The sequence below is a fragment of the Nanorana parkeri genome, unplaced genomic scaffold (genome assembly GCF_000935625.1).
Source record: "Nanorana parkeri isolate BGI_ZX_2015 unplaced genomic scaffold, ASM93562v1 scaffold107, whole genome shotgun sequence".
NCBI lineage: Eukaryota > Metazoa > Chordata > Amphibia > Anura > Dicroglossidae > Nanorana > Nanorana parkeri.
The window spans coordinates 1,203,587-1,228,960 of record NW_017306375.1 but is presented as its reverse complement, the minus strand read 5'-3'; the positions used below and the strand labels follow the sequence as shown (position 1 = coordinate 1,228,960).

Here is a 25,374-nt window from a genome sequence, read left to right as displayed (position 1 = left end):
CCAGACCCTTGATCCGAGCACGGGCCCGGCGGGGCAGGAAAGGGGGGGGGGCGATTGAGCGCCCCCCTTCCTGCGCCTTACCAGGCCACGTGCCCTCGGCATTGGGAGGGTGGAATAGTCAAAAATGTAATCTTTGGGTTTTTTTTCAATTAAAGGATTTTATCTAAAAGTCTGGACTTTTTACTAACTATTTGATGTAACCCTTTAGTGAATGGGTATACCCCTTATTCACAAGGGGGGAGGGCGGCATCTGGGTGCCCGCAGAGCCCCACAACCACCGGGTCAGGGTTGTGAGGAAGAGGCCCTCGTCCCCATCGGCACGGGGACACCCTCCCAATGCCGAGGGCACGTGGCCTGGTAAGGCGCAGTGAGGGGGGGCACTGCTCGGATCAAGGTAGGACTGTTAGGGGGGACCCCACGTTTTTTTTCCCCCCATTTTGTGGGGCTGGGGTTTCCCCTTAAAATTCCTACCAGACCTAAAGGGTCTGGTAGGGATTTTGGGGGGTACCCCACGCACTTTTTTTTTGTTTTAACTTGGGGGAGGGTCCCTCCTAACATTCCTACCATACCTAAAGAGTCTGGTATGAATTGGGGGGAACCTCACGCTTTTTTTTTTTTTCATCTTCTGCAGACTTTAAAAAAAAATTCTAATGTCACTTTGCTGCTAACGAAATTTCGTTCAATAAACGAAATTTCGACCGGACTACCGCTAACTAATTTCATCTTCTGCCGACTTTTTTAATCTTCTGCAGACTGTAAAAAAAAAATTCTGTCACTTTGCTACTAACGAAATTTCGTCCAAAAAAATATCGGACAAGGGCATTTACAACAGACAAACAGGGAGAAAGAAGGAGGGGTGTAGAGGAGACACGAGTAGGAAGGGGGAGAGGGGGGGCAAAAAGCCGAATAAAGGAGCATGGGAAAGAAAAAAGGTAGGGGAGGGAATGTCCGCTCTCCGCCTCGGTTTGTAGGGAGGCAACCGCCAAACAGCCCATCTCATGGAATCCCCCATAGTCGCTGGGGTACTGGAGGTACCGATATGAACTCACCGCAGAGACCAAAACTCAACAAAATCCAGGGCATCCATCTGGCCATAAAGGTATCAGATCGGTCAGCCCATTCTGCAATTAGCTCCTCAGATCTCATCAGCCGACACACTTCCGCCGTCCATTCTGAAACCGAGGGAATGACAGGGGAATTCCAATGCCAAGGATTTAAAGCTCTGGCAGCGATGACAAAAAATCTGACCAGAGATTTCTTCACCTTGGAGATAGAGCCCGGGAAGACCGAAAGTAAAGCCATTTTAGGCATGATGTGTATTTCGATGGAGGTGACTCTAGAGTAGACATGTTAGACAGCTTGCCAAAAGGGCAAAAGCAGAGGGCAGCTCCACCAAATGTGGACCAGCGTGCCAAGCCCAGCTTGGCATCTCCAGCAGGTGTCTGGATCCACTGGGGAAATCTGGTGCATCCTAACTAGTGGCCTATACCACCTGGTCAACAGCTTGAAGTTCTGTTCCTGCACATACGTGGACATACAGAGCGTGTGCAAAGGCATTTGCGACGGTCTTATCTTTTATTTTTGATACTCTTTCTTGTGCAATCTATTATTTGGAATGCAGTACATATTGGACCCAAATGCATTTGCAATCTTGCACAACTGTTCAATAAACAGATTTCAAAATCACCAGTGCAGTTTAGACCAACAGATCATCTGATTTAGGTAATTGAGCAATGAATCTGGATTCTACAGAACTGCGTGTACTACGTAGCATAATCTGGTAAATAACACTAGCAGGGATATTCACAAAAGAAGTAAACAATCTAGGACAACATAAACTGGAAAGTGAGCTGAATTGGAGATTTTTTCCAAATCAGCAATTTGGTCTATATTGTTCACTTCTCCTGCCTTCTCCAAACTCTTCACCTTTGTGTGACTAACCCTGTAAGTGTGGATTGCAGGGGGCAGTTGTACATCTAGCTTTAGGATCTAATCACTGCTTCTGAAGTGTAAATCTCACAGACACTAATAAAAGGCCTACAATTTAACACAAAGACTAGCGGTGTACCTATAGCCATAGCAGCCCACGCAGCTTCTATGGGGCCTGGGGCGGGAGGGGACCCCATTAGGGAGGTTGTTAAGACAAATTAAACTGTAAAGTCTGTAATCTAGAATAAATTAGGTCAAATGTACAAGAAGAGTAATCACGATTGTTCACTCGTTACAGATTCCCCTGTCTGCTGTAAGCAGTATTTATTCAGATATCTTTGCAATGTAAATGTATTACCCTCAGAACTTCAGCTACAGCCCAGCCACTCTCCAGGACACAGGGGCTACCATGCATTTTAGGTACACATTTTTAAATCCTTAAATTACTTTCTTCTAATACATTGCAAAACAGTGTATTGTTGTATACAGGCTATGCCAAATCAAATGCTTTTTTATCTATTGTATACCTGCAAAATGCATGACTCTGCACTTGTCATCCAAACTTTGAATTTTAGTTCTGTTGAAATTCTATTGATGAGACATTATCTTATATAGTTTTGCTTACCTCTATATTTCTTACATACAGTATTACGTTTTCTTCCAGCTGGGAAACAAAGTTTGCCAATCTGTGAAACTTTTCAGTAAAGCTGTCAAATTCTTTGTCTTCTTTCTGAAAGTAAAATAGAACCTTAAAAGGAATCCTTATGAATAACAATAGTTATAAAAGATCCAAATTAAACTATAGGAAACATATACTTTAACTTCAATCTAAATCAGGGGATTACACATAAGAAACCATTCTTTTAAACTATAACATTCTGCCATGAAAACACCATTGAGTCAGTACAACCTGATACCGTACATTTCCCTGAATTTCTTACAAAAGCTTTACCAAACAAAAGGTTGCCACTATCATTGAATTTCTTTAAGATGAAATAAGCAAAGAATGGAGAAACCTTAAGATGAACCAGCCTATATTTTTCTGACAGTACATAATAAAATCTCACTGTATAGAAAACTGGCTATGGGAACATGTACAAAGAGTATCGGTTAATGGCACCTTTTCAGACTGGGCTGAGGTCATGAGTGGTGTGCCTCAGGGTTCTGTACTGGGCCCTTGCTTTTCAACCTGTTCATTAATGATATCGGGGAGGGAGTGAATAGCCATGTTTCAGTGTTTGCTGATGATACCAAAATTGGGAGGGTAATAGGCACGGACATAGATACTGTAACATTACAGGAGGACCTGGATAAAATAGGGGAGTGGGCAACTGTATGGCACATGAGGTTTAATGTCGATAAATGCAAAGTAATGCACTTTGGAGTTAAAAATAGGCAAATGGGCTATACACTTATGGGTATGCCACTAGGGAAGTCAGTAATGGAGAAAGATTTGGGGGTCATTGTAGACCACAGATTGAAGAATAGCTTGCAGTGCCAGGCTGCTGTAAACAAAGCAAGTAGAGTACTGTCTTGCATTAAGAAGGGAATGTATTGCAGGGGCAGGTCTATAATTTTGCCACTTTAAAGAGCACTAGTTCGGCCTCATCTGGAGTATGCGGTCCAGTTTTGGTCACCAGTCCTCAGAAAAGATGTCCGTGAGCTGGAAAAAGTCCAGCGCAGGGCAACAAAACTCATCAAGGGGTTGGAGGACCAGAGCTATGAAACAAGGCTCTTAAAATTAAATATGTTCTCTTTGGAAGTAAGGAGATTAAGGGGGGACATGATTTTCTTGTATAAAATGTTCAATGGTAAAGGCAACATTATTAACAAACTCTTTACAGTTAACCCCATAACAAAGACTAGAGGGCACCACCTAAAATTGGTGGAGAAAAAATTTCAGCACACGTGGCGCAAGGGGTTCTTGTCAGTTAGAGCGGTTAAGGTGATTTCAGCAAAGAGTGTGGAATCATTCAGAAAACACTTCGATTTCCTTGGAGACCAAAACATTCAGGGGTACAGGTACTGCTAAGAGCAAAATCACACATGGATTCATACACACGCACACACCAGCTCAAACATAAATGCATACACGCAATAGGTTGGACTTGATGGACTTATGTCTTTATCCAACCTCAAATATTATGTAACTATATAATCGTACAGCTCCTAAATCTAAACACATTCAAAAGTAGAGGGCAGATGGACAAACTGGTTTTAGTTCCACAAGCTGTGAATATATGGGAATTCATGTGTATATTCCAAGCAAATTCCAATACTTATCCCCTTTCCTAACTCTGGAACTGTTAAGTTTAAGAAAACAGTACCCCAAACAAACCAGGAGGCACGGCTTAAAAATTGGTTTAAGAGAGCTTTAATAATGTCACCATAAAAACAATGGAGATTATTTATGGAATGATTTCTGGTGACTTGCTGAACAACTTTTTTTCAGGGCTGTGGTCTGTATTAAGCCATGGTACAATATGTTCTCCATGGTAGAACTTCATAGCACTGCAAGAAACCATTTCTGAATCCACTGAGGACTGCTTTAAAAAGCCAACTTTTCTGAAAACAGCCTTCCTTCTGGAGATGGCCACTTCTATCCATTCTAAAGGATTTCTTCCCAAAAGTAATTCCTATAGATCTTTTATTATGGTGAAAATGAGGAGCACTAGACTGCTAGGAGCATTGCAATGTGAGGTGAATAATAACAATAATAATTTGTAGAGGCTTGTGGTCAGCTCTCTACTCCTAAAGACTTTTTAGGATGGTCCTTAAAAATCGTGCAGGGGGTTGAGAGATGAAAGTGGCACTCCACTGCTAAATGTTCAGAATAAAATGTATTTGTATTTAACAGATTCAGCAACATAGTAGAGGTTACCCTTTCATCGGGATGATGATGAAGGGGAACCCCCGAAACACATTGGCTGAATCTTTGAATACAAATAAAACTTATTCTAGAAACTGACCAGTGGAGTGGCCCCATAGATCTATGGGTGTCATACAGACCTCCTTCTGTTATCAACCACCCAACAACTAAGAAAGACTTTTCCACCATTCACATATTATTATGATATGTGAAGGATGGAAAATACCTTACTATTAAAAAAACCTAACAGAAGTTTTGTACTTATGCAGTGCAAACAAAGCAGAGAAAGCCTTCATAGATTCATTACCAGATGGATAGGCAAGCAGTCCTCTGTGTCAAAAATAATAATATGTGTTGAGATGCTCCAACAAGAGTAAAAGTGCATTTCACAAGACCAACCGGGTCCAGTAAATATATGTTTATCGAACAATAATCATCAGCAACCTTTCCAACCAGGATATTTATTGGACATAAGGTCTTATGAGCAGAAGAAAACATCACCACACCCCACTTCTAAAGTCAGTAGAAAAAACATTTTGGTAAAGACCACCAAACTATGTAATTTATGGTATGACAAGACCTCTTGCAGAGTAGAGGAATATTAAAGTCACTTGGTTGAAAAAGGAATACAGCTATGACTAAGTGCAAATCTAGGATATTCAGGGCTACATATGGCACTAGTAAAGAAAAAAAAACAACCAAATGCATATTTTATTGACATATAACTGCATTTTTAAGTCTATAAACATATGTTACCGTGCTAAACAGCCTGAACTGAATTGTTACAGTGACCGATACGGCAAGGTCAAAATGACGTACCTTGGGAGACATGCCTGTCTGCTTTCTTAAAAGCGTGCTTAACCTGTTCGTTTTCTTACTGATAGTGTGGGTATTTAGGTTAGATATTTTTTTCTTCCAAGTACTCTTGTCTTGCTGCAGATACTTTGTAGCTGTGCAAAAAAAAAAAGAATATATTTTTAATGGCCTTGTTCTTGTTTTAGAACTACATTAGAACTGCATTATTTGTGCATTTTTTTTATCTACTAGAAATTCAGCCTAAAAATACCTGCTGCTGGCCGCACATGGGAATTCTCATGGGAGAATTCTCATGAGAATGAACATGGGAGAATGAGAAGGAACCATGGGTTCCTCACACAAGCAGTATCGCAGCTTTCTCCAGCTATCCCCACTTCCCCAAACACTACTCCAGTCAACAGCACTTTTGCTCCTGAGCAGTGCTGTTGATTGGAGCAGTGTTATGGGGTATGTAAGACCACTGGAGAGTGTTGAGAGAGCCATGATCTGACTCTCCAAGTCTTGCTAGCACATTGTATTTTAACCCTTGCTGCAGCGATTAGCAGTTAAAAAAAGTAAAAGAACAGCAAATTTTTCAAATATATTATGTATACGCAGAGGTTACCTGTAGTAAAAAGCCACATAGCAAAAAAGCAGTGCATCAATAGATATAAGCAGTGGAAGTGATATTTTAGATACAATTCTGACTTTTGCTAGAAAATGCCTGTTTGGCTTCACCCTCTACCACCTTCTAAGCTTTCCTTTTGACCCTATAATATGGTGGGCAGCCTCATAGACCAATAACGGGCTTGGAAAGTAGGCACAGACACAGCTAAGATCATATTGTACAAAAAAGATAACATTCATACTGTTTCATCTGGACATTCAGTTTTCACTGAAGCTTGATGTATTTTTAGATCAAATAATCTGAATCATTCAGGTTTATAACAGGTTTATTTAGGGCATGACACAGCTATCAAAAATAGGGCACCCAATTAATATTTCTAATGCCTGCCAAGCTGTCACCGATGGCCAGATTGAAAGGAACACAGGGGCTTAGAATTACATTTAATTTGCTATACAATGCATCATAGTAACAGGAATGTTGCATGGAGTATCTACAGTATATTTAACTTCAGTGTCTGCCATGTGAAGAATAAAGTGTACACCTTTTACAGATCCATCTATTCAGTAATACTGTTTGGTGTGGACTACCCACGCACTGCAAGAGTTAAGTGCTCGTTTTGGTCTAGGAGCAAAAACAAAGAAGAAATACTCTGGCTTTGGTATGTCCCTCGGCATTCTCACATCTAATGGACCTGTATTAGACATGATGATGTCACGTGTCCTTAGAGCGCCTGAGCTCGGTGGAGAAGAGGGTGTGGCGACCGCTCTAGAGCCAGGCAGGACTAAGGATAGGGTAGGTATTTCTTCTTTATCACCCCCTAGACAAAACAAGCACTTAACTCTTGCAGTGCGGGGTAGCTCCACTGCAGGGGTTAATTTTTAAAAATCATGGAGTTCTTCTTTAATGCTTCCTGTATGTCTATGTACTTTGGTTCTAGTGACTCCACATATTCTTTAAGTTCCTAAACTTCTATGTTGGGATATTAGAAAGCAAAGTAAAAGCATAGAATAGCTAAAAATGATACATTTTAGTATGTAACATAAATAAAAAATGCAAGCTTTCAGAACAGTAGGTTCCCTTTTCAGACAAGTCAAGAGGCAAAAGCTAGAATTATTTATTTCATATGTTTAATTAGCCACTAAAAGGTTTTTACTTTGAAAGTGCTTTTTGCCAACTCTATACTCTGTTTAGATATTACTATAATAAAAATGTTTTGATCTCCTTTTATATATCAAATATATTAAATGTCTAAAGTAAAACATTAAATATATGTTAGGATATGTTCCAGTAGCGTAGAAGTGTTTACTCTTTTTCTGGGGCTTACTTTTACTGTAAGCTTACCTAGTGATCCTGCCAGCAAGAGCTACCTCCAGGGTCTTTCTGTCATAGGGTGACCAATCAGGAAACGGGGAGGCAGGTCATGAGGTGCCGCCCAGCTTCCTGAATGGTCAGGAAGCCATGCTGCCTAGCAATAAGTGAAGCCGGCTTCCTAGCCAATCAGGAAGCTGGATGGCACCTCATGACCCACCTCCTGGCTTCCTGATTGGCTAGCAAGCCGGCTTCACTTGTTGCAAGGCATCCTGGCTTCTTGACCAATCAGAAACCCAGGAGGCGAGTCAATGACATGCCACCCGGCTTTCTGATTGGCTAGGAAGCCAGCTTTACTTGTTGGTAGGCAGCCTGGTTTCTTGAGTAATCAGGAAGCCGGGAGGCGGGTCATTACGTGCCGCCGGCTTTCTGATTGACTAGGAAGCCAGCTTTACTTGTTGGTAAACAGCCTGGCTTCCTGACCAATTAGGAAGCCGGGAGGCAAGTCATGACATGCCGCCCGGGTTTCTGATTGGCTAGGAAGCCAGCTTCACTTGTTTGTAGGCAGCTTGGCTTCCTGACCAATCAGGAAGTCGGGAGGCGGGTCATTACAAGCTGTCCGGCTTCCTGATTGATTAGGAAGCCAGGCTGCCTAGCAACAAGCGAAGCCAGCTTCCTGATTAGGAAAAGACAGCCAGCTCCATGCTCCCCCTCGGCACTGCCAGCAGAGGTAAGTATCAGAGCATTTGGGCGAGTACGAGTATTTGCCCAAATACTCGGTAGTGACACAGATACTGATACTAGTATCGGTATCTGTACATCCCTAGTTACAACACTGACACACAGTGCCTCAGTGGAGCAGTAGCACTGTCACCCTATTAAACATCTTCCCCCTAAGAACTACAAGCTGCTATGCCAGTGAAAAGTGTACCTACATGTTTAAACTGAGCCTATTGAGACCCAATCCTTGCAAGCAAAGCCTTCCAAAACGCCCTATCCCACTTTGATTGACAGAGGCTTTGGTTATCAGCAGCAGTGTCACAAAATGGGGACATAACCCTTGGCTATAACACAAACATGATTCCCAAAAGTTGAACAGGAGAGCTGCCAAAATGTGCACAGTGCAAAGAGAAAGTTTTATTAAAAAGTAAAAATTGCAGGTAAAACAAAAAATAGCAAATCTGCATACATTAGAACATGCTAGTGCCAAAAGTAGTGGGTGTTGAAAGAATATTTCTACTTTAATTCCTTTATAGCATAAGGCACAGTACCTCCAAGATGGAGGCTCCAATAGAGTTAGGACCACAGTACTACACAGAAGGGCCATGGCGAGACAGTCTGGCTTCCACGTATTTTGCAAAAGTTGTGCAAGTAAAACTTCTGTTTTTAACCCTAGTAGTTAGACATTGTTTTTTTTTTTTGCAGGCTGGCTGTTGAGTGTGCTGGGAAATTTTTGTTTTTGCATAGTACCATTCGTCACCAACAGTGGTAGTGCAGGTAATATCTGCGAGGATAGTTCCTGGACCTGGAGAAAGCAATTAAAGCCATATTTTCATAAAATCTCAACCAAACCATAAAAAAATGGTTAAAGGAGAACTATGGGGAAAAGCCTTAACCCCATAGTTCTCCTTTAACACTCATGTTAAAGCACCTCACATAGTTTCAAACATTAACAAATAATACAAAGTTGCCCCATCAATATCGTTCAACAGATTCGAACTTATCTCACCAATTTCTTTACGCCTCTTGTTTTCATTTATGTTGATGTTCACCTCATTCATGGTGTCCAGAGCTCTCTGAAGTAGCTCCTGTGAATGCCTATTTTGTGGTACATTTTTCAGGATGCTGCGCAGAAACAAGGGGTACCTGGTGATACGCTGCACGGGCTGTATCAGGTAGAAGGAAAGGTCTTTGTATTGTTTAGAGCTATCCATGTATCTGTCAAAGAAACATAGATGCTGGTAAAATGAGTGATTTAAAAACACAAAATGATGTCATCACAAGCAATAGAGGTGCAAATTTGTTATGTAAAAACTATCAATCTAGGCTATCAAGCCAATCTCTTTGCCAATGTACTCAACTGCATTCAGCTATTACGTCTCTAATTAGTGGAAACATAATCTGTGTGATACTCTAATTTGTTGTATTCATCATCAAAACCAATAAGAATTATTGCAACAGAAAGGTGCAGAAGCCAATTGGATCCTTACTTCTGCTCCCTGGCTTGATCCGAACGGTCCCTATTCACTTTGACAGCATGCTCTTATTGTTTACACTTTTGCTGTACACTAAAATAGGTACATCTTCCTAATCCATATGTTTAGTAACTGAGTCATACTTCCAGAATATGAGGTTTGCAACAAAAGTAAAGAGGATATTAATATACCGTAGTCATCACACAACTGTTGACAGCTATTTAATAGCCAAGCAGAAGGTGAATGTCGGCAATGGCATATCATGGATGAAGCAGAGGGCTCAGATTTAAGATCTAGCTATATAGCCCAAAGCAATGGGGTACTGTACAAATGGATGAATCATGGGAAACCAAAATGTGGATGAATGTGAACCACTGCAGGCTGATTCCACATCACCTACAGTAAATGCATGCACACTATGTTTATATGTGCAGGCGTAAACAAGAAAGATCGAGAGTGTTCTTGCTCCATCTGTGTGCATACATGCAAAAGCACCGCAAGGTAGGTGGATATCAACTAGAGCAGTTCACTTACAAATATAGTAAATATAACTGAAAAGTGGGTTGAAAGTGCTGAATGATGTAAAGCTGTTAGAAATGAGCACAGGACATATAGATAGATTATTTTAAATGCACACTGTATTGCTGTTAAAAAATGTAGACCTACTGTATCTCTGCTTTAGGCATGGGTGGGTTGGGAGGCAGGGGATCCTCAAACCCTGCAGCACATCCCTTAAAGCTTGTTGCCCTGATCTTTGACAAATTCTGGCAACTGAAGAATGCTCAATCATATTTCTGATTTAGACAGCTCCTTAGATTCACACATTTCACTAGTGCCAGATTGTAAGGAAAGAGGAGCTGCACATCACTCTAACAATATACACTAAAACATTCACAAATGACAAAAATTAAAAGACACATTCCTATTGTCAATATCATTCTGCTTTGCAGAAAGTTTCTCAAAAAGCAACAGGTGCACTTAAATGTCTTTCTGTCTTAATGTCTTTCTGTCTGTCTTTCAGCTGTAAACTGCTGTCATGCGTTATGCAACACACAGAGTAAGTAGCCACACTCACTGTACTATTTGCAGTACTTCCTGGATCTTTTCATATATAGGTGTTTCTTGGTAACTCTGAAGTAGTGTTGAAGATCTTGTATATCCATTACAATAAACAGCATATGCATTTTCCATATCTGCACTGTATTCGTGAAAAAGGTTTCCTGAAAAGCAAAACACAGTCAGTTGTTACCTGCTGTTCCAGAATGCGATAGGGTGATCTCCCTGGACTGGGATGATTGGCTTTTTAAAGGGATTTTTCATTTTTATTGTTTCACTTTAAGTGATGTTAAAATCACTGCTCCTTAAAAAATTGTATTTTTTAAAAGTCTTTTTTTAATTGATTCCTGTCCCCCAGGGCAGTACCCGAATCCCCATATCCTTTTTATGGCCATTAACTTGCATGTAAGCCTTCAAAAAGGGGACATTTGATTTTCAAAGTTCTAGCCCCATAGACTTGCACTGAGTTCGAGATGGCAAAAAAATTACAGATAAAAAGGTTTTGGCTTTAGATATACTCTAAAATGTATATATAGCCAAAATGTTTTTTTTAATTTTGGATAGAGTGGGGAAGGATTAGAACTCTTGTCAATTTTACTGCTATTGGAGGCTTCATTGAAGAGATTCATTTAGTTTCACTGTGAGAAAAAAAAAGCCTTTTCCATAGGGCAGAAAGTGAGGGGAATCTCTTTAATAGAAACACAGACGTACATATATTTTTCAAATTAAGTAAGGGAATGCTAAAACCCCTGTCGGATTTCTTTTTTGCTTGCTTCCCCATTGCAGATTTTCCCTCACTTTCTGTCTGGTAAGTGGTTGTCCCTAGAACTAAAAGTTCATGGAAATCTCTCTAACAGAACCATAGAGAGCAATAAAACTTTTGACATTCTATTCAAAATTGTAAAATAATGTGGGGTAGATACACCCTAATATCCCATGCACTCTTCCATCATCTTTTTTCGCCCACTGGAGTCACGTAAAATACTCGATACTTCCCCGTAGGGGAGCATGTAACTTCTCTATCCCATACTTTCCATAAAGTGGTAGTTTTTGCCCTAAATGGCCAAAGTAAAGGTATAATTTAACGTCTTTCAGAAAGTTGATGGAAGCTTGTTGAATATGATGCTCTTCAGTCTTGTATTTACAATTACAACACGTTTATATAAATGTGTTGGTAAATTTGTGTAGAACAACATTTAGAGGCATCTTAGTATGTGTCTTCATTATATATCTGATAATGCACACAGTTAGACAGCTAGACCTGTTTTTATTAAAGTGGGAAAGAAATATGGGAACTACTGTTGCTTGCTTGTTTTTATAGGTCCAAGGTCTGGAGCTGTCACCTTTATCCTAGCGTTGCTACCTAGTATGTCATTGACCCAGAAAAAGCACAAAGCCAGTCAAATCTGAAATCCTAACCTGCATGCATGCATGTTTCCGATCAGTGTCTCACTAAGTATTAAATTATATAGAAATATGTTGACCACCAGAGCTTGCTTTGTCACATGCAAGTTAGCAAAGCCACCTTCCATTTTTCGGTCCAAAGAGATTCCCTATTAGCTTTTTAAAACAGATTTTAGTTTAGGTTCCCTTTTCTGACTTTATTCTATCTTCCCAGGCTTTAGATATAATGCTGAGCAGCTATCACAGTAATCAGTAGTCTTTGGGACACTTATATTTCTTTGATATAGATATACCCTCAATACATCGTAAGACATGGAGAACTGTGAGCTTGCATAGCAACTCTCATACATATTATGAGTGGTACATAGTTCCCAGACGAAGTTAACTTATATTTTTTATGGTTTATATTAGGGATGCACAGATACTTTTCGAGTACCAGTGCAGATACTTGGCATTTTCATGAGAACTACGAGGGTTGCAGCGGTCGCAGCTGGGACCTGGCTCTGGCGCTCCACCACTGTCCTGAAATCCTTAGTCTGTATTGTTTTAGAAAACCTGTCACATGACAATAAACAAAAATGTATCAGTACTCGTACTTGTATGTACTCGGCGAGTACCAGTACTCGTACTCGCAAAACTGGTATCTGTGCATCCCTTTATTTATATTTATAAAAACAAAATCGTACATTTAAACAGAGATGTACAAATCCCGGGAGCTCTGTGAGCTCGTAACAAATGACAGCTGCCTCCTAATTTTTGAATTTTTCTCTAGTCTAGTCTTGGAGCTCAAAAGTATCGGTACATGTACTCATACTTGTACAGAGTACTGTACTTGGTATCTGTGCAACCCTAGTTTATATATTTAACTTTTTTCTCTATATTTAACAGCCCTACTTACCAATTCGACTAAGCTGGTTTTGGTCATCATTTTTTGTGTCTTTTAATTCACTGAGAAATGAATCATGGACCGCAAGAAGTTCATCTGCATTACAAAGGAGACTTCCGACATCAACTTCAGGGATCTAGAAACCATATATTTCACAGGCTAGTTTTCATAATTATTAAGCAGACAATAATTAGGCAATATACGTTGCCGCCAAATAAAAAACAAGAACTGTAACATATAATCCCCCAAATTATCCAAAGCCCTTTGTAGGGTGATCGAATATAACATTTAAAAGTGATCCTATAAGTTTCCGTGAAAAACAAACATTCATCCATTGAGTCATGAATTAAAATAAGAAAAAAGTGTTATTTGAGCGAACTGAGTAAATTACACATACGTTATAAATATGGTCTTGATCATAAAGCTCAAACATGATTGCAAGAAAATATCACCAGAAACTAAATTACATTGTTTTGTTATTATGGACATGATTTTAAAACCTGTGTTGGAATATGAGTGACTGCTGAAAACTCACCTATTCACTAGACTAATTTAATGTTTAAAATAGAATAGAAAGTGTATCCCAGATCAAGAAAAGAGTAGATATGAGCCTCCCATGTAAGGATTTTGTATTGATATAGTAGGTAAAAATCATAATTGAGGTGCCTATTATCAGCTATCAGGTCTTCCTCAAGGAAATTCTATAGAAAACAGCTCTCTATGATACAGCCTGTGAGAAAAATGCATGCCCTCGAAAAGCAAAGAACCCCATATGGAGAATTGTGTAATTTAGCTGTTGTCTCTGAAAAGAGGTTTGGCCACATTGCAGAGATTTTTTAACGAGTTGTTGGAAGTTCCCGACCCCACGGTAACTTTGAATACCTCAACTTTTCTGGAATTCTGCAGTTATATCAGAGGTGAATATTTCCTATTTTTATAGACCAATAATGCCCATTAAGCAACCCTGGGGTGGCAATAAAAATCTCCTTTGCTGATTTTGAAGCCAAGCCCATGAGAAGTTTTGCAGCTTTGCTTTGGGCAGCTAAAACCCACATATGAAACACCTATATATGCTGCTTTGCACAACAAATGATTTGTAATTCTGTCCAGCTTGCTCTAGAATTTACATCATATCTACTACAATTGCTCTACTAAAGTTAAGCAATACAGCTTGGACACCTCATGACCCCAATCTGTGGCTAGGCAGTGTAGGAGAAGAAAAACACTGGTAAGGTAATTTCTCTGAACAGTCTGCTCTATGGCCAATATGTTCTGTCACCATGTTCCTCTACCAGGGGATTACAAAAGGCTGGCATCAATTGAGATTCCAGTACCTTACAGTTACATTTCAAAAATACATCTAAAAGAGTTTAAAATGAATGCATAACTGCATTTATTTGTGTTGTTTTTATATCTGCTTGTTGTTCAGTTTTAAAGAAGAGGAGGAGTTTATGGAAAAAATATAACCAATTAACAAAAATATAAAGTGAATATCTGTTTAAACAAAAGACTGTACAAACATGTAAAATTAAACATTTTTTACCTCCTTCAGTCTGGGCTCAATGTGGGAAATGAGAAGTTGCAGGGAGCAAACATATTCTATTTCTGTGTTAATCAGTTCATTTATTTCAGGTGCCAGAGTCCTAGAATCGACTTCATTATACACAGGCTCTTCTATCTGAGGAATATTCACATAAATCCTATTGCTTTCATCTGCTTCTGTGCCCACATTGGAGGAGCTGCCATAGGTAGGTAATGTATCATGATAACCAGTCTGAGAACAGGGTTCCCCATCACCTGATCCATAGTGTGTCAGTGGCACGTTTCCTTTTGTGGCACTGCTGTCCATGTGGTCAGAATAACTGTAACTGAAGAACATTGTATTTACAGGAATGCAAATAATGTACAAAATGCAGACACAAGATAGGTTCAGTGATGAAAATACATTTTATGAAGGTCAGATTGTCAAATGCAAGGTAATTTCCTATAAAATTTTACTTCCCTGAGCTTTTTCTATATTATTGGTGATGTTTCTGAAAATCAAGTCACAACAAAAATGACATAATGCAGGAAGCAAAGTCAACTTTTGGCTTAGGTGCCACATGACACAGGTATTATATGGTGCTATCTATACTACCCATTCCATTTGAATGATAAAATGTCCAGGTGGATGTATATAGCCCACTCACAAATTTCAGAGGATTCCCTCATTGAGGCAATGCAGATTCCACTTGTAGCTAAAACAAACCCCATACCACCCCTTGCTGCCTCACTTTCTCACAGACCTGGATAAATGGAATCATGGCTTATCTATTGAGATACTATGGCACAAGAGAAGGATCATTTAAAAGGACAATGCAAACATCAATGTGTAATGCAAAGTAACCCATGACAACCAGCTAGTACATATATTAACTGGGGTCTAGTTTTAGTATGATGACGTAAAAACAATTCCATTATATCTAGGGATGCAGTATTGATATATAGTCAAGAGAACAAAAAGTTGCGCTAGGAGGAAACACTATGTGTAAATAATGACCAGCTGCAGCAATGTGCAATCAGAACCAAAGTGAAATCTATGATATGCTGCGCTTAGTATGTGAAATAAAAAATAGGTGAACTAATTGAAAACAACTATGTATCCTATATTAATATGTGACCGTGAGCTATTGCATATATTCTCTTACATTGTTGATTAATGAATGAATTTAATTTATACAGTGATTCCTTCTGTAAATAAATGATTTCCAAAAAAGCCTATGTGAGCTCTTATTGTGCAAATACTCTCTTGTGTTAATAAAAGCTATTAGATAGAAAGGTGTGACTGAGTGTTGTTTTCCCCAATCCTTAGGAAGAAAATATTTTTTTTTTACTAGTGTTTAAACCAGTTATAGTGTAAACTTGTGGTGAAGACTTCTGTCCCGCTTATAAGCTTGTGGGTATAAACGATATGGTACACCAAAACAATATGACAAACCAATATAGAACAATCTTCTAAGTAATATAACAAACAAGATATATAAAAAGAAAAAAGGTCAAGTGGAGACACCGAATGAGAGGGGGCTTTCCTCTTAAACCATTCAGCTGTTCACCTATTTTTTATTTCACATACCAAGCGCAGCATATCATAGATTTCACTTTAGTATTGATACATGCAAGGTTCTCCCCTTTCTACACAGCTAAGAAATGAATCAGCTACACTCACAAAGGAGATGTGAAATTGATTTATAGTTGCAGAACAGTGACAGAGTTAGTTTGTTGTCAGAGAGGTATTACACTTAAAAAAATGGTGTGTATCTGTCACAATAAGCACTATAAGGATGAAATCTTAGGGATTGTGTTCCTTTTTTGTGAGTTCTACTTAATACGTTTGAGGAGTGAGGAGCGTGCAGGATTAGGTCTGGTCCTATTACCTGCAGCCTCACTATAAAGGCCCAATCCAACAGGTTTGAAGGGTTGTGTTGGTAGTAAAGGCAGCTTATACATCAGATGAATATGCTCCTTAATAAAATTACTGATTTTGCCAGCAACCACTCAAGAAGAATTCTAATCAGGTACATACAGTCATATATAAATACCTATCTATGCTTCTCCAGGGAAACGCTAATAGCTTGTAAAGAAAATCCCTTGTTTAGTTCTTCCATTCCTGCTTATCAGCTCCTTACCTTCCAAAAGCCTGATATGTGAATGTCGCTATTGTTGAGCTCAGGAAGAGCTCAGTTGCCATCGCCCCCTGTTCAATGAACAAGTCTGTTGGGAGCGCCTTTCTGGAGCATTGACATTATTTATACTGACCATTCCCCTAAGCTGCCCTTCTGATATGCCATTGCTAACTGCGGCACCCAAATCCCCTGTCTTACCTTCTTTGTCTCACAGCAGCAGCTGGCGATCCAGCATCATTGGTTGCTAGAATGAAGGTGGCACTGGTTGTTATAGTGCTGGTGGCTTAGAGGCCCACACTGTGGCAACACATGATGCTGCGCAGCCCAGTCATCTATGTACTAGCAACCAATGATGTTGGATTGTTGGGTGGATGATCCAGCTGAACCCCAGTAACACAAAGATAGGATAGAAAAGAGGAACTGCTAGCAAGGAGATGAGGGAAGGGGAAGCCAGGTCTATGTGGCCGGCAAACAAGGGAGCTTAGTGGCAAATTAACTCCCCCTCCTTCCCCTGCATTCCTAGTGATGCTCTGGTCTCAGGCAAGCACATGGAGCTGGAGACAAGTTCCATCAGTCAAGGCTCATTAGGTATTCATCTCCTTGTTATCTGCAGTGGGAAGAGGGTTAGCGTTGTCAACCACGGTAGCACAGCGTATACACCATGTAGAAAGACGGGAAAAAGTACTCCCCTAAGGGACAGGAGCAACTAAAAAGGTAGGTGAGGCTTTTTGAAAAAACTGCACTCAAAAAAGATTAAAACAACCATTCTACATTAAGTAATAAAGTAGAGTATAAAGAAACAGTGCAAAAATCATGTGCTAGCATTAGTAATACGAGATATCTTAAATGTCCATATTCCATGTATGTGTATGGAAGAACTACAGTAGAATGACTATGTTTACCTTAAAAAAGATAACATTAAAAAAAACCCACGGTTGATTAAAATGAAGAAAAAATGTGCTACCAAAGAAAAACAAGTCCTTCCTGACATCTTATAGCAGTCATAGAAATCCTTGCATCTACATATTACTTCCTCATAATTAGATATTAATAAAATATATTGGAAGTAGAGCTGCACTGAAATTGAATTTTCATACCGAAAACAGAAATAAAAAATTAGTCAGGCCGAAACTGAAATTATTATTTTTTCTAACCTTTTTAAAATTATTTTTTATCAAATTTGATGTTTATTTTTATTTATTTAACTTTACTGTTGGGGGGCAGTAAAGTTAAATAATGTATGAACAGGAAGCCTCTATACTGAGTGCTTCTGTCCATTTATAAACTGTGGAGATAGTATGAGATACTATGTCCACAATCATGAATGAACAGGAAATGATGTAGAGTGCTTGGCCTCGTGACAGTTTCCCTCCTCCCCACTTGACGCTGCTCTGTGTCCCCCATGCCCAGCGGGGAAGAGAGAAACTAGAGATGCATAGCATTTTCAGCCAAAAAAATTGTACTTTCGGGATTGTGCCAAAAGTACAATTTTTGGCCAATATGTTTCAGCGGACGAAATCCATCCCTAGTTGGAAGGAATAGAAAGTCGTTATCCCCTGACTACCACATGCATCATGAAATGAACAGGTAAAAGACAACAAAGATAATCTAATGACATTGTTAAAAAAGTTATTAGCAAATTTTCTTTCACTTGTCCATATATTGACTTGTTTTACTTACTTGCTGGATGAATAACTATAAGTCATGGGATCTTCACTGTCACTCACACTTTCAGTGCCACTAAATTCTGAGTTATTATAATATTCGTCCTCACTGATAACTGATTCATATAGCCAGTCTTCATCTTCAGCAGTTTCAAATTGTGGAGGGCAGCTCTGATTATAAGTTGAAACACTTCTACTTCTGCAGTCACTTTCAGCATTAGCAAAAGATCTGGGAAAATTACAGAACATTAAAACCTTTGATGAGGCAAAAAACACAATAAATAGAGACCATACCAAGGTCAATATTTGCAAGCAGTGAAAAATCCATTGTAAAGGCAGTAATTAAAGCAGTAATAACAGGGCTATTCACAAAAGGGTAAAGAGTTTGGAGAAGGCAATAAAGGACAACATAGCTGAAGTGGAAAGTGAGCTGAATTGGAGACTTTTTCCAAATCAGCTATGTTGTCCTAGATTGTTCACTTCTCCTGACTTCTCCAACTCTTCACCCTTTTGTGAATAACCCTGATAGTGTATACTGAAAGTACGGCAACATATTGGAAAAGCTCGGTAATAAATGAACGATCATTTCCTTTTCTTTCTAGAAAAGGGAGCAATGTTCTAATAACATATTCATTATACATTAGCTCTATCTCCTTTTGACTAGAACTGTGTCTGTGTATGTCCAACCTAAAGTATTTATATGCATTTCTATGTATGAACTACTAGAATGAGCCTAAAAATTTGGGTGAAAATCAGAAGATTTTTGCAAAATTGTTAATTTGGTTGAGAACACATTACTTGATTGCTGTCTGATGCGTGATACCTGATATCTGTGATTTTATGAGGAGCAGATGACAAACTATTTGCTTACTGGGCACTTTAAACATCTGCTAACTCTTTTGGAACTCCATGAGTAAAACCAATAGGCCAAATTTGAAGGTTTATTTTGCTAATAATCTATTCTTCACCCAAGGTGAGGTGCCTGCTGTTCACGTAAAGAGGCATGCTTATTTGATCATATGTGAATGCCATTAGGTGGAGAGATCTTTTGGGAGCCTGAACATTTTCTAATATTCAACTACGTATGTCAAACTTTATACACCAAGACCTGTTACACTCTTATATGACCTTGGCACAAGGCTACAGTAATGTGGGAAAAGAAGACGCACCTACACAAGGTTGGAAACGCACTGTTGTTTAGAATGTCTTTATATGCTTTAGCCTTAAACTGTATGTAAAGGCAAAACTTTTTTTTTAGTTTTGAACAGAGTGGTAAGGATAAGAACCCAACCCTAGTTAAATTTTTACTGCTATCTGTGACTCTAATAGGTGGATTCACTCTGTCTATTTGTACATGTTGCCATTGTTACCGACAGAAAGTGAGAGAAAATCAAACATTTTAGGAGTTGTTGTCACCAGAACAAAAGGTGAATGTAAGTCTTCTAATAGGGACACCTGTTCCAGTGACAACTGTCATTACACTGTATTGTGTGTATTCTGTGTATATTGCATGTTTTCACTTTTGAATTTCCCGCCGGCTCCGCCCCCCGCTGTGATGCCGAAAACGAAATTAAAAGTCAGATGCCGGCATCGGCCAGGGCGCACACAGCAGAGGACACCGCAGGCTCGTAGGGACAAGGTAAGTGACACTTTTGTGCAATGCCGAGTGTGGCTCGGGGTTAACGCTCCGGTACTGAAAATTAACCCCGAGCCACACTCGGGAATACGGCCAGGGAGGCTACGAGGGGAATTCTCCTCAGTTTGGGGAGATATCCTTTTACTTCCTGTTGTGTCTGCCCAACAGGACACAGAAAGCAAAAAATTACCTGACAGGGTTTTTAACAGTTATCGTCTTTAACGATACCCTGTACTAAAAACACCTGAACTCAATTATTTGTAGAGGTAACCACCATATAGTCAGTGTAATTGTCAGAAGCCCTCAACATTTTGCCCATATAGATCCTTTAAATGTTCAACTTCTAGTTTGTAATAAGCGGAATGAAAGATTTTAACTGACTACCAGGGCTAAGGCTTTCCAACAGGTGTCATTCCAAGGCCCAAGCAGTAACATACACTGAATATCCCAGCAGGCACCCCAGGTCTTGGGCCGGCATTACTTCAGATTATAGAGTAAAATCAATACAGTCAACACAATAAATACAGAAAAACCAAGTTGAGTGACAGAAAAAAATGTAAAATGGTATCTTTTTTATCAAAATGTTATTTATTAATTGATCAAAATTGTGTAACAATTTCAACAACACAAACCAAACTGTGCAGTAAAGTAAAAGCAAACCCAGGGACCATTATAAATCATTGATACCTTAATGACAACAGTGTAGCAGATTGCCTGTGATGGCCTTACTATAACTCATTACACTGAGGGGCCAGATTATTATGACCACCCCATCAGTACTTCGCTGGGCCACCTTTTGCCTTCAATACAGCGGCGATTCTTCTTGGCATTGACTTAACGAGATGTTGAAAGGTGATGCGAGGAATCTGACACCATGCCTGATGAATAGCACTGTCCAGTTCTGTGAGATTTGATGGTTGTGGAACCAGCTGCCTGATGGCTCTTTAACTTCGGCCCACAAATGCTCAATTGGATTGAGATCTGGTGATTGTGGGGGCCAACTAAGCAAGGTAAAGTCTCCCTCATGTTCTTGAAACCACTCCTGCACCATACGAGCACCGTGGCATGGTGCATTGTCTTGTTGGAAGAAGACATCTCCATTGGGATACGCCATCAACATGATAGGATGAACTTGATCAGCAACGATACTTTGGTATGTTGTGCTATTCAGACTTTGTTCCACACAAATTAAAGGGCCCAAATCATGCCAGGAAAACATGCCCCAAACCATAACACTGCCCCCCACAGCTTGAAGGGTTGTACTCATGCATGTGGGGTGCATGCTTTCATGCTGTTCCCGCCAAATTCTCACTCTGCCATTTGCATGATGCAACTGTAAGCGTGATTCATCAGACCACATTACTTTTTTCCAATGCTCGACTGTCCAATCCTTGTGTTCCTGTGCGAATTGGAGACGTTTTATCTTGTTAACTGCAGACAGCAAAGGTGTTCGAACAGGCCTTCGGCTTCCATATCCCATACGATGCAGTGTACGGCGAACAGTGCGTTCAGAGATCATTTGAGAGGATCCCTGATTAAGATCTGCAGTAATTTGATGCACTGTTGCCCTTCTGTTGTCTTGTACCAGTCTTGCCACTCTCCGTTCTGCCCTAACATTGACTAGTCGCTGACGGCCACAATTCGCACGTTCAGACCCAGATTTTCGGCTGACAGTCCAGTCTTTAAACACTTTAACAATAACTGCTCTTGAACATTTAACGAATTCTGCTGTTTTGCTGATACTCGCTCCATGGCTCCGAGCGCCAACAATCATCCCACGTTCAAAGGCTGGTAACTTGCGTTGTTTACCCATATCTTCAGAAAAAAATCACTTCTACTGTCGTGGTAAACAACCTGCTTCCCTATTTATAATGGTCTGGCCCTCAAGCACCTTCAGTGCGAAATTATAGCTAATTTGCCTACAAATGTCAGGTGGTCATAATAATCTGGCCACACAGTGTATATACTTGTATTGTAAATGCTAGCCGTACAAACCATAAGTCTATAATTATATCAGTTTATGGGACTTTCCAGCACTCAATTTACTGAATACATATCATATAATGCCCATTTTAGAGCCAACGGGTTGCAGGTAGGGTATTCCCAATATACTCACATAACTATGTACATATCATTTTACTCTTATATGAGCAAACACACATATTATATAAAACTTCCGCATTATACAACACATTAGCCCTAAAATCTGACAAATGTATCAGCAAACAGGATACTCTATGTAAATAATCTGGGTCACCAATGCAGGTTTCTCAATTACTTTTTTCTGTGGAATTGCTATTATAGCAGTGGGTGGTTTTCTTACCTTTGCCCTAACTGACATAAAATTAGGCCTAGTTCCCCTTCCACTTTTATTACACTTGTTAATTGATGGCTAATGGCAGTAAAAGTTTAGACTGTGTAAATATTTAAACACAGGGCCATATCATTACCCAGGAAGATCCAGTCCTGGGATCCAGCAACTTATGCAAACCACACATCTATAGCTATTGCATCGGAAAAAAATACATTTAGTTATGCTTGACCCAAATATTCCTTTAAGGAAAAGATGGGTCACAAAATGCACCCACAAGCTGAATAGAGAGTTATGGGAAAGGGTGGGGAAAAGTATTCATCACCGTTGCAAAAACAAATAGGTTCATTCTAGTAGTTCTGTATTTCTAGTAGTATCTGCATCCATGGGTACTGGTGACGTGGCCGATCCCACACCCTGTAGGTGTGTGCGGCCAATCACAGTGTGGACTGTATTTACAGCCAAACCCTACATTCTGGATGCAATATGCGGCCTGACATGTCGGATAGCGATAGGCCACTCCCCCACTGCTCAAAATGGCTTCTCTGCCTGTATGTGTGCTCAGTTGGCACCTGGCCTATGTGTATTTACAAGGCATTTAAATCTGTTCAATTTCTCTGTACATGCATATCTGTCTAGGCGGTGCTTGTTATAGACTATGCATTCATCACCTGATTACCACACCTGCAAATGTTTTACTACGGTGGGATTGTGATGCCATTAGGACGTCACATGGTCACAGCAGACTAGGGAATTGGCTCATTTCCACAGTATGGTGTGTATATATGTATATGGTTTCACTTGTGTTTGCATCACTCATTTTGCCTGATGGAAGGGATCCTGTGAGACCCCTGAACGTTGCTTTTTGATGCATTGTGCTATGTTTCATGCGTCAATAAACAGACGCCATTGATTAATTACTTGGAGTGCCGGTGTCTATGTTGCCATCCGTCGCCTGCCACAGCACTCGTCTTTTATAAGGAACAGCGGTTTTTAGTGCGATGGGTTCATGGACTGTATACTAAGAGGCACAATCCAGTCTCATGGGACTGCCTGCAATTCATGCCCGCACAGTAGCTCTCTAGTATATTAAGACCAAAGGTAATGACCTAACCTCTATCATCCACTACACTGTCTTAGGAGGGCACATTCTTAGGAGCTCACATTCATTGTCCTGCTCTTTTCTATGCATGGAGACTGTAGAACAATCTTGCATACATTTTTAATTGAACAAATTCACCTTTGTTTAATGAAGATTGCCTAAGATTATCTGGTACCCTACACAATAACTGATTGTAGTCTGAATTTGCTGAAATTATTGCATGGGCATCTAATACCTAAGGGTAACTAACCTAAGATTATGTTTGCACATTTTCACCTGTAAACTGTATTATAGAGCTGCCACAAATAAGTATCTAAAGGACAAGACTGCAACCTAATCAGTGAAGACAAGAAGGAGAATAAACTGTGGACACTATACAAAATCTAACTTATAGACAAGATCTGTATTGAAACTTGGCTGTCTAAACAGCATCTCCTGAATGTGTATCTGAATCGGCATTATGGAGATGGACAAGAATGTAACTCAGGTAATCTTTTGACTTTTTCAGTTATTTTACAAAGCTTAGTGACCAGTGCATATTATACTATTAGAAGGTGCCTTTTAATGCTATGTCCATTTATTAGGGTGTATTTCTTAGAGAATCAGGAATGTGTTATAAGTCAGACTCTCAACTTACCTTTGAGTTAGGTTGTTTATTGATGTCAGAAGGTTGTCTAGACATCTACTAAAATCTCCAGATCTGTTCTTGTTTTTTACATTAGAGAAAGGCAATGCGTCATGGGATAGACGATTCTGCGCCACTGCATCATCAAATGATTTGTGGTAAGATCTGCCAGCAGTTATTTTAGAATGCCCATTACTTGCTGCATATCTTTCCCTATATCCGTCGGACCTGTGGTGCACACAATGGAAGAAATAAGACATGTTGTAATGGATATCACATAATTTAAGGAGGACAGTCTTTATTCACATAAAGGTCAACAATCCATGTACTTCACCTAATAATCTGTTTTTCTTCAGCCTAACGAAACATTACAGTTTATTTGACTTTCATCAAAACATAGAGGGGAATGTATCAAGACTGGAGCAGACAAAATGTGGAGCAGCTGTGCATGGCAACCAATCAGCTTCTCTCTTCAGTTTGTTCAGCTAAGATTTAAAATTGAAAGAGAGAAGCTGATTGGTTGCCATGCAAAGCTGCTCCAGATTTTGTCTGCTCCAGTTTTGATAAATTCCCCCGATTGTGTTTTGGTCTCACTGACATGTTTCAGCCTAACGAAACATAATAGTTCATTTAACTTTCATCAAAACATTGAGGGGAATCTATCAAAACAGGAGCACACAAAACCTGAAGCAGCTGTGCATGGCAGCCAATCAGTTTCTCTCTTCAGTTTGTTCAGTTAAGATTTGAAAATTAAAGAGCGAAGCTGATTGGTTGCCATGCACAGTTGCCCCAGACTTTGTCTGCTCTGGCTATGATAAATTCCCTTCATTGTGTTTTGGTCTCACTGACATCTGGCTGTCCCATACACTCCCAGTGTGATAGTCCCAGGACTTTACTGTATTTCTCCGCATATACAGTCCTCAGTATCGCTCTGTAGCTTTCCTCAGCTCCAAGCATTTCAGTGCTCACCCCTCGTAGGTCACTGTCTCTCTCTCTCTCTGTCTCTCCAACAGGTATCTCAGGTGTCAGCAACCCTCTTGACCTCTCCCAGCCTTCCTGGCTGTTTCACATGTGCCTGCGTGCACAGCAGAGTCTGTCTGTGGCCCAGTGTCTCCTGGACATCCAGCTACATTCTAGAAAACCTGGAAGAACCTGAAAAGCCAGTATCTTCCCTGCAAAAGTATTTACCTCCTGGAACCTCTCAGCCCCTCTGAATGAGCGTTCCGGATGACTGTGTTACCAAATTACATGTGGCATTGCCATGCAACTCTACGATCGATCGATCGATCGATCGATCGATCGAT

General features: G+C 39.9%; 1 protein-coding gene and 1 long non-coding RNA gene across 2 annotated transcripts in view; both read right to left on the bottom strand.

Annotated features, from left to right (window-relative positions):
• ARHGEF37 (Rho guanine nucleotide exchange factor 37) overlaps window positions 1-18,617 on the bottom strand; it is a 55,932-nt gene extending 37,315 nt beyond the window's left edge. The window contains exons 1-7 of the mRNA XM_018553042.1: window positions 18,413-18,617; window positions 14,614-14,932; window positions 13,083-13,206; window positions 10,800-10,944; window positions 9,259-9,467; window positions 5,618-5,748; window positions 2,555-2,659 (exon numbers count right to left, since the gene is read on the bottom strand). Coding sequence (XP_018408544.1) covers window positions 2,555-2,659; window positions 5,618-5,748; window positions 9,259-9,467; window positions 10,800-10,944; window positions 13,083-13,206; window positions 14,614-14,932; window positions 18,413-18,438 — 1,059 coding nt within the window. The 5' untranslated portion in view covers window positions 18,439-18,617. The remainder of the gene's footprint in view (window positions 1-2,554; window positions 2,660-5,617; window positions 5,749-9,258; window positions 9,468-10,799; window positions 10,945-13,082; window positions 13,207-14,613; window positions 14,933-18,412) is intronic.
• Window positions 18,618-23,414: 4,797 nt separating this feature from the next.
• The window catches only part of LOC108784299, a 22,061-nt gene continuing 20,101 nt past the window's right edge, over window positions 23,415-25,374 (bottom strand). Inside the window, exons 2-3 of the long non-coding RNA XR_001941062.1 lie at window positions 24,083-24,298; window positions 23,415-23,424 (exon numbers count right to left, since the gene is read on the bottom strand). This is a non-coding gene — a long non-coding RNA (uncharacterized LOC108784299). The remainder of the gene's footprint in view (window positions 23,425-24,082; window positions 24,299-25,374) is intronic.